Below are 8,690 nucleotides of genomic sequence, written 5' to 3'. Positions count from 1 at the left end.
GGGTATTTGAGTGCTGAGGGTAATCAGGTAAGTGGAGACAGGTGACATGATTAATATTGCTCACAGGTGGAGATGGGAGTGACAGGTAACCAGATGACTAAGCTGGGGGAATGAAAATGAAAACAAACACAGACACATGAGACAAGAGCAGAAGAAAAACACGAACCAAACTACAAGATAACAGAAAATAATAAACACCAACTGAAACATAAAGCAACTAACTGAAAACCAAAAACCCAAATCCTGACAGATACAGGAAGTTAGATTGTAACTGCAGGACAGAAGACGCCTCCTGCTGCCTCCAAATCACACAAACATCAACAGAGATTTCTTCCACCTGACTCAATGAAGGCTTTGCTCTCATCTCTTCAAAGGGAAAAGATGCTTGGTGTGGGAAAGAGACTGGGAGTGGGAAAGCATCTTGGAGTGGGAAGGAGACTGGGAGTGGGAAAGCATCTTGGAGTGGGAAAGAGACTGGGCGTTTCATGAAGGGAAGTGTTATTACTTCAACACCAACAGAACCTCCTGGTCTGACAGCAGACGTTTCTGCAGAGATCTTGGAGGAGACCTGGTGAAGATCGACAGCAGAGAGGAGCAGGTATGAAACACTGCTGCAGGTTCATGTTCTCACAGATTTCATCACATCATCATGTTTCTTCATCTCAGCACAGAAAAGTCTCACAGAGACATTTTCATCAACTTTTACTGTTCAGGAGTTTCTGGTGGGAAAAATGACTACGTGGGAGAATGAGTTCTGGATCGGACTGACAGACTCAGAGACTGAAGGCAGATGGTTGTGGGTGGACGGATCACCTCTGAATGAAAGGTTTGATTGTTTTCTTTGGTCTCCTTTAAGAATTAAACTCACTGGTTTATCAGAATTAAGGTCACATGTTTTTTCTGTTTCTTAATTTCTTAGTCTGAGTTTTTGGAACACTGGAGAGCCCAACGATGTGAAAACAGATAATTCTGAGGGAGAAGACTGTGTGGGGTTGGACATGAGAGGAAGAGATGGTGATCTGAAGACTTGGAATGATCAATCCTGTGATATTGGTTACAGAGGAATCTGTGAGAAACCTGCAGTAACGGGGAAGACTTCATGTGTTTGAGGGTGAAGTTCAGTTCAGTCTGTAAAACAATCTCAGTCCAGGATCCAGAAGGAGCAGCAAGGCTGGTTTCAGCAACTTAATGTCACAAACAGTTAAAGCTTCCTGCAGAGATCTTGGAGGAGACCTGGTGAAGATCGACAGCAGAGAGGAGCAGGTATGAAACACTGCTGCAGGTTCATGTTCTCACAGATTTCATCACATCATCATGTTTCTTCATCTCAGCACAGAAAAGTCTCACAGAGACATTTTCATCAACTTTTACTGTTCAGGACTTTCTGGTGGGAAAACTGAGAGGATTGATGAGTCATAATGGGGACAGTTTCTGGATCGGACTGACAGACTCAGAGACTGAAGGCAGATGGTTGTGGGCGGACGGATCACCTCTGAATAAAAGGTTTGATTGTTGGGAAAAACAATATAATCTATTTTAAAGAATTAAACTCATTGTGATCACCTCTGAATGAAAGGTTTGATCGATGGAAACATTTTCGGTCTAATTCAAGCAGTAAACTTACTGAGGTTTTTCAAACTTAGTTTATTCTTTTCTATGAACTTCATTTTTTAGATTAACTTTTTGGCATTCCGGAGAGCCCAACAGCTGGAAAGGAGATCCTGAGGGAGAAGACTGTGTGAGGCTGGAGAGGAGACGAGTTGGTGATCTGGAGACTTGGAATGATTTTCCCTGCAGGTTGTCTGCCAGCAGCATCTGTGAGAAACCAGCAGTATCTGGGGAGACTTCATGTGTTTGAGTGTAAAGTTCAGTTCAGTCTGTAAAACAATCTCAGTCCAGGATCCAGAAGGAGCAGCCAGGCTGGTTTCAGCAACTTAATGTCACAAACAGTTAAAGCTTCCTTCTAGTTTTCAGCTTTTTATACATTTTTGTTGCATTAATCTTTGTGTTTCTTGTGTTTTCTTCTAAGTTTAGTCAGCTTTGGTTCTTCAGCTGAGTTCTGTTCTTGTTCGGCTCATATTACCAGGGGGCTGCTTCACAAAAGTAGAATTAGATAATCCAGGATTATTAGTGGGACTGTGGAGGCATGGTTGTGTTCAGTTTGCTGCTGGATCTTTGGAGCCAGCAGTCTGAACATGTAAAGTATCCCATTAGCTGAAAACTGCTGCTGCTTGTGCAGGTTTCTGTCTGGAAGAAGCAGAGGGTCCAAGCTGTCCTGAAACACTGGTTTTAGTCAGAAATCCATCTGGATCCAATGGAAGTGTCCAGTATTTGGTTAGTAATCAGCACACCTGTGGTCCCTCAGTAATCCCCCTTCCTGTTGAAGGACTGATTGGTTCCTTCAGCTTTTCTCAGATCCTCCTGTTAATTCTCTGTCATGTTGTGCAGCTTTGGATTCTTATTAAACTTCTAGTTTTGCATCTTCATCCACCTGCCTCCTGTCTGCCTGTGTTTGGCTCCTTCAGCTTCCACTCATTAAACGTCACATAGACTGCACTTTCACAGGAAATGCATTTTCTCCACTTCACTGAAGATAATTGTTTCCAAATACCAACCAGGATGACATCAGGAGAAATACAGATTCCCACATTCCTCCTGAGTCTGTTCAGTCAGTTTGCTTTAAAGAGCAGAAAACTGATGTCATTTAAAGATGTTTACTGATATCAACAAACCAGAAACATTGAATGAAGAACAAAGCTACAAACCCAGAAATGTTTTCATCACAAATGACATGAAGAAAGAATCCAAATCTTCTGTGGTTTCGCTTTTACCTCAGTGAGACGCTTTTAAGGACTGGATGTGTTAATGATGATAAAACTGAAGGGATTTTGTGTCGGGATCTCTCCCTGAGAATCTTGGCTCTCTGGAGCCGTATCTTAAACAGTCTGTGTCGAACCAAGAGATGTTTTTAGACTCTGATTTAGTTTCTTCCAGTTGAGGCAGAAAGTTAAACCGAATCCCGTCTTAACCGGACCGGACTCTGAGGAAGTAGTTCATGCCTTCATTACAACCAGACGTGACTCGGACCGAAGGCTGCCTGCATCTTCTGAATTTCACAAAACGCCAGGAAACCAAACAGCAGAAATCTTGTTATCAAAAATCCAATTATGTTCACGTTTTAAACATCCTCGACCGACATTACAGATAAACACAGAATCTTCCACTTCCCTCGGGAATCCATCGTGTTTTCAGAAAGCTCTCCTGTTGCTCAGCCTCCTCATCGAGAAAGTTTATTGCATTAAGAGACCAGCTGACCAGATCCATAATAATTTAATTTGGTAATTATGCAAAAAGAGGCTCCAAAGAAAGAGAGACAATCAAATATAAGGACGGATGGATGTTTTTTCAAAGCCTTTTTTAAAATCCGTTCTGTTGTTTTTGTCTTCTTCTGCTCAGACATAAAATGTCAATAAAACAAGTTTCTAGAGAATAAAGACATTTTATTACCGTTTCAGTAAAACTAACATGAAATAAACACACAACTGAATGTTTCCCAACATTAAAACCCGTTAATTTCAACAAATGGACCAAAATCAGTCAAATTCAAACTTTTCTTTTCTCCTTTAAAACATTTTTAATCAACCTTCATCCAAACAAAACAAATTCTTTTAGATTCCCACAAATATTCCAGTGTAAAGTAAATACAAATACAGTTTAGAGAATTCAAGACTTGTATGAAGGTTGGATTTTTGTTTTTCTGTGGACCTTTTTAAAAACGTGAAGTGAGAAAAACTTTATGAAACATTTAGTTCTATCTTTTTACTAGAATCTGTCTAAAGTATTTTATTGTGGATAAAGATGAGGACATCTACATGCAGGATGAACAACAAGTTGACAAAACAAAGATAAAAAACATTTGGTCTTAAAGGAAAACGTTTCGATTAAAAGGCCTGAATATAAAACCCACAGATGACGTTTCCAGACTTCAATCTTCATCCGAGGATCTGTCCGGTTGGTTTCCTGCTGTGGAGAACATCGACACTGTTGGATCGATCTCAGCGTCAGCAGCAGCGGAGAGACGGACTCCTACCTGATTTGGACTTCCTGGGACTCTCGGCGGACACCTGATCGTCGCACCTGTCCAGGAGGATCCGCACCTTCTTGGTCACCTGCGGATGTTGAATCGTCTGAGTTTCTGCGTCGTCCTCAGAAACGTCGCTCGATTCTTCTGAAACAAAAAGGTTTGGTTGAAGAGAAAGCAGTTTGTTCGAGGTAATGATGTTATTCATGGAGTTCCTCAGGGTTCTGTGGGTTCTCAGGTCAGTTCTTCTTGTTCCGTATTTTGCTAACAGGGCTCTTCGCTCAGACTGCAGGTTTATTTCTGGTTCCTAAAAGCAGAATTGGAAGCAGAGCTTTCAGCTGTCGGGCTCTTCTCTTATTGAAGCTAAAGTTTTAAACTTCCTTCTCTTTCAGAGCCTGAGAGACCTCTGCTCTCATGGGGCGAAACATGAAAACAATCATCAACCGAAGTGAAACTGTGAGACGAGACGGTCTTTCTTTACCTGTTTGTGGCTTTTTTCTTGGAGTCGTTTCCTTCTTCTTCGTTGCCAGAGGTTCGTTGTCGGAGCTTTCGTCACTCATTTCTGTCAAACGGACGTCACAGGAGGACACAGTCAGGACTCACTTTACGGCAGGACACTCACAGAATCCTCAGCCTCACTGCTGGACAACCTTTGGTCCTTTTCGCCGCCCTGCCTCGCGACACTTTGCTCTTCTTCGTGATTTTCTTCTCCGGCTCCGTCTTCTGGGAGACGTCGTCTTCATCCGAGCTTTTCTCTGAGGGTGAAGAGCCTTTAAAACAAACAAGCAGTTAGTGTTGGAGACGCCTGCAGAGGAAGTCTAACGGAGAAGCTGCCGACCTTTCGGGGATTTTCCTCTCGTCGTTCTCCTGTTTGATGAAGTGATTTTCTGTGTTTTTGTTGCCGGAGGCTCGTTGTCTGAGCTGTGCTCGCTGGAAGCCTCAGCGTAATTAACTACAGCAGCAGAAGTTCATTTTGTTACAACAACACAGAGAAAAACAGCTCAAGTTGTTCAGATTTCCCCGTGTCGGACCCACCACTCATCCTGTTGGCATTCCTTTTGGATTTAAGAATTGGACGTGCTTTTCTCTTCCGCCGAAGATTTCTAACGTTTTCACCCGAAGGCTCCTCGTCTGAACTCGCTCCTTTGGCTGATGACTCTGTGGAGCGAAAACTCGCTTCTTCATCCGATGACTCTGTGGAGAGAAAACAGAAGACAGGAGAGAAAATCTAAACATGAAGATAATCAAATATATGAGCTATCCAGACTCAGGAGGAGGAATAATCTCACCTTTCTCCTTCCTGACGGCCTTCCTTTTGGATATACGACCTGGAGTTGTTTTCTTAGAGGCAGGAGACGCTCCTCTCTTCTTCTGTGGCTGAAGTTTCTTGGCAACTTCACCTGAAGACTCCTCGTCTGAACTCGCTTCCTTATCTGATGACTCTGTGGAGAGAAAATCTAAACATGAAGATCATCAAATATAAGTGCCATCCTGACTCAGGAGGAGGAATAATCTCACCTTTCTCCTTCCTGCCGGCGTTCCTTTTGGATTTACGACCCAGAGTTGCTTTTTTAGGCGGAGCAGGAGACGCTCCTCTTTTCTTCTGTGGCTGAAGTTTCTCTGCAACTTCACTTAAAGGCTCCTCGTCTGAACTCGCTGCTTCTTCTGATGATTCTGTGGAGAGAAAACAGAAGACAGCAGAGAAAATGGGGGATGAGTGGAAAGCACCCAGATGCGTTTTACGTGGTGGTCTCCAGAGAGGCGGATACGTATGAGGGAGAGCTGGACCTGGAGGAATCCACCTCCTCTGCTCTCGGTTTCATCTCCAGGTGTGCTGATGATGTCTCCACCACCAGGACAGTTACCTGTCATCCAGCTGAATGCTGCGGTGAGATCTCTGCTGACAGGTGAGGCATCAGCACTCAGGGAAGCGAGGAGAGATCTAACTGCAGGCACTGCGAGAGCCAAAGCCACATACGCCCAGAAAATTCAGGGTCGCTTCACGACCAACGACCCCCGGTGCACGTGGAAGGCCATCAAGTGCATCACGGACTACAACATCAGGGATGCACAACGACCAAAGGACCCCTCATTGCCAGATGCACTTTACAGGTTCTGTGTCGGCTTGGAGGATCCTAACACGACCCCCCCAGCACCAAACTTATACCACCACCTGGGGACACGCTCCTCTGTGTGACCACAGCAGGCGTGAGGAAGACCCTCCAGGGAATCAACCTCCGTAAGCCTGCAGGCCTCGACAACATCCCAGGCGGGTACTGAGGGACTGTGCACACCAGCTGTCTGAGGTGTTGGCAGACATCTTGAACACCTCCCTGTCACTGACATCTGTCCCCCCCTGTTTAAAGACTGCCACCGATGTCCCTGTGACAGGCTTAAGGCTGCACAGAGGACTGTAGGGGGCAGTCTTCCCACCGCCTCGGACCTGTACACATCACGATGCAGGGAGAGGGCGCTCCACATCATGAAGGACTCCGCCCACCCTGCACACAGACTGTTTTAGCCCCTCCCCCCAGGCAGACGGCTGAGGTGCATCCAGAGCTCAGAAACAGTTTTTACCCTGCAGCCGTCAGACTGAACTCAAACCGCACTTCATTCAGCTTCATCTCATATATACTGTTTCTGTATGTGTGTGTGTGTGTGTAGATATATATATTCTCCATGTTTATACTCTTATTATTTATTTATATGTATTCGTTTATTTATTAGGCTTCATAAACAGGGAACCTGAGTCCGAATTTCTTACCACAAACATGCAAGCGTGAGCTGGTATGACAATAAAAATGAAGAGCATCGAATATAAGTGCCATCCTTATATAATCTCAGGAGGAATAATCTCACCTTTCTCCTTCCTGCCGGCGTTCCTTTTGGATTTACGACCTGGAGTTGCTTTTTTAGGCGGAGCAGGAGACGCTCCTCTTTTCTTCTGTGGCTGAAGTTTCTCAGCAACTTCACCTGAAGACTCCTCGCCTGAACTCGCTTTTTCATCTGATGACTCTGTGGAGAGAAAATCTAAGCATGAAGAGCGTCAAATATATGAGCTGTCCGGACTCAGGAGGAGGAATAATCTCACCTTTCTCCTTCCTGCTGGCATTCCTTTTGGATTTAGGAACTGGAGTTGCTTTCTTAGAAGCAGGAGACGCTCCTCTCTTCTGCTGGAGTTTCTTGGCAACTTCATTTAAAGGCTCGTCTTCTGAGCTTTCTTCTTTATCTGGTGTCACTGCTGAGAAAAACGCACGGGAGGAGTAAAAATCCAAACATGAAGCCCATCAGATATTTCTGACGCTGCCGACCCAAGAGGAGAAATAATCCCACCTTTCCTCTTCCTGTTAGCAGATTTCTTCGGCGTCGCTGAGATCTGCTTTTCTTCCAGTTTTGAGGTTTTAGTGATTTTTTTCAGAGGCTTGTTGTCAGAGTCGCCATCAGTGTTGGAATCTGAAGAGACAAAATTAAAAAAGGTAAAAAAAAAAAAAAACAGAAACGACGCTGAAGAGCAGAGGGTCAATAGAGACGTCACCTGGTTTGGGAGAAGCAGCTTTCTTTTTGTCTTTTTTCATCTCTTTCAGCGACTCGTCGTCTGAGGAATCACCTACGAGAGAAGATTTAAACATCATGGTAAAAAGAATTAAACCTGGAAAGCGGCTGGCCGTAGCTCTTCTTCCTCGTCACCACCTTTGTTTCGTTCCGAGGTCCTGTTCGAGGTCAAGTCGTGGCCGTTGTTAGACGACTTCTTGTCGTCATCGTTCGGCTTCTCGATGAGCTTCGACAGCGGGACGAAATCCTCATCAGAGCTGGAGTTGTCCTTTCCTGACAGGACATTCATACAATTTAGGTGCTCGTTTTATCCCCTGGAGCAGCTGATTTAGTCACATTAAACAACACTGGATTGGTTTTTATTTTAGTCTGAAGATGTTTAAAATATCTGATCAGTCTGAATGGAAACAGATCTGGTTCTGACCCGACTGAGCTTGTGATGGATGTCCTGGATGTCCTGGATGTCTTGGAGGACTGACAGAAAACCAGATTCAGTTCTGGATAAGTTTTAAAAACTCTGTTCATTCTTCACGTTTAGGTCTGAAGGATTCAGAAATGAGATTTAAAAATATTCCTCACAAGGACTGAAAAGAAAAACCATGAAAGACCTAAAAATCTGTACAGCTGTTGATAATGTTCACATTAATAGATGATTTTAAACAAGGTCTGAATCGTTTGGAATGAGAAAATAAAAGAATCGCTTTACATTTGTGTTGTGTCTAAATTTATCTAATTTAGTGTTTCTGGTGGTCCAGCTTCCCCTCGGGTGTAAATATGTGACTGTAAAGATAAAGCTGATCTACCTGCAGCCTTGTCGGAGTCGGCGGAGCTGTAGTCCATCCTGACGGTCCCACTTCAGCAAAAACAAAGGAAATTTACAGCTTATTGTTTATCTCTGTCCTCCTCACAGCTCTATCAGGACACAGAAACAGGTACCGCCGCACAAAATGCAAAAAAAAACGCCCCCAAAACCCCCCAGTTCTACCCGTTTTCGGGATGGAGATAATTCTGCTAAGGTTTTCCGCCTTTGTTTTATAAAAAATAAAATGGCGCGACG

General features: G+C 44.0%; 2 protein-coding genes across 15 annotated transcripts in view; one reads left to right on the top strand and one right to left on the bottom strand.

The window, feature by feature from the left end:
• LOC108247906 (collectin-12) overlaps nucleotides 1-2,486 on the top strand; it is a 15,097-nt gene extending 12,611 nt beyond the window's left edge. Inside the window, exons 6-8 of one of the 4 annotated variants that reach the window (XM_037975786.1) lie at nucleotides 375-598; nucleotides 714-826; nucleotides 1,675-2,486. In XM_037975786.1, coding sequence (XP_037831714.1) covers nucleotides 375-598; nucleotides 714-826; nucleotides 1,675-1,858 — 521 coding nt within the window. In that variant the 3' untranslated portion in view covers nucleotides 1,859-2,486. The other 3 variants (XM_017436321.3, XM_017436324.3, XM_017436323.3) reach the window with 3 other exon arrangements.
• Nucleotides 2,487-3,479: 993 nt separating this feature from the next.
• On the bottom strand, nucleotides 3,480-8,679 carry LOC108247903 (transcriptional regulator ATRX homolog). Of its 11 annotated transcripts, XM_025010616.2 has the most exons (15): nucleotides 8,437-8,677; nucleotides 8,058-8,173; nucleotides 7,772-7,906; nucleotides 7,617-7,688; nucleotides 7,415-7,534; nucleotides 7,173-7,322; nucleotides 6,941-7,096; nucleotides 5,600-5,755; nucleotides 5,371-5,523; nucleotides 5,117-5,275; nucleotides 4,920-5,033; nucleotides 4,732-4,851; nucleotides 4,563-4,643; nucleotides 4,091-4,228; nucleotides 3,480-4,023 (listed from the first exon to the last, which is right to left on the bottom strand). In XM_025010616.2, the coding sequence occupies exons 4-15, from the start codon at nucleotides 7,654-7,656 to the stop codon at nucleotides 3,986-3,988; spliced, it is 1,425 nt and encodes a 474-aa protein (XP_024866384.1). In that variant the 5' UTR covers nucleotides 7,657-7,688; nucleotides 7,772-7,906; nucleotides 8,058-8,173; nucleotides 8,437-8,677; the 3' UTR covers nucleotides 3,480-3,985. The 11 variants fall into 11 exon arrangements, with proteins under 11 accessions (XP_024866384.1, XP_017291799.1, XP_017291800.1 ...); XM_017436310.3 differs by lacking the exon at nucleotides 8,058-8,173 and having other exon boundaries at nucleotides 4,091-4,225; nucleotides 8,437-8,678; XM_017436311.3 differs by lacking the exon at nucleotides 8,058-8,173 and having other exon boundaries at nucleotides 7,173-7,319; nucleotides 8,437-8,678.
• Between the last annotated feature and the right edge of the window lie 11 nt (nucleotides 8,680-8,690).

Source organism: Kryptolebias marmoratus, linkage group LG5 (genome assembly GCF_001649575.2).
Source record: "Kryptolebias marmoratus isolate JLee-2015 linkage group LG5, ASM164957v2, whole genome shotgun sequence".
Lineage (NCBI taxonomy): Eukaryota > Metazoa > Chordata > Actinopteri > Cyprinodontiformes > Rivulidae > Kryptolebias > Kryptolebias marmoratus.
Note: the sequence above shows the minus strand (reverse complement) of the source record. Positions and strands in the feature narration are given on the sequence as shown.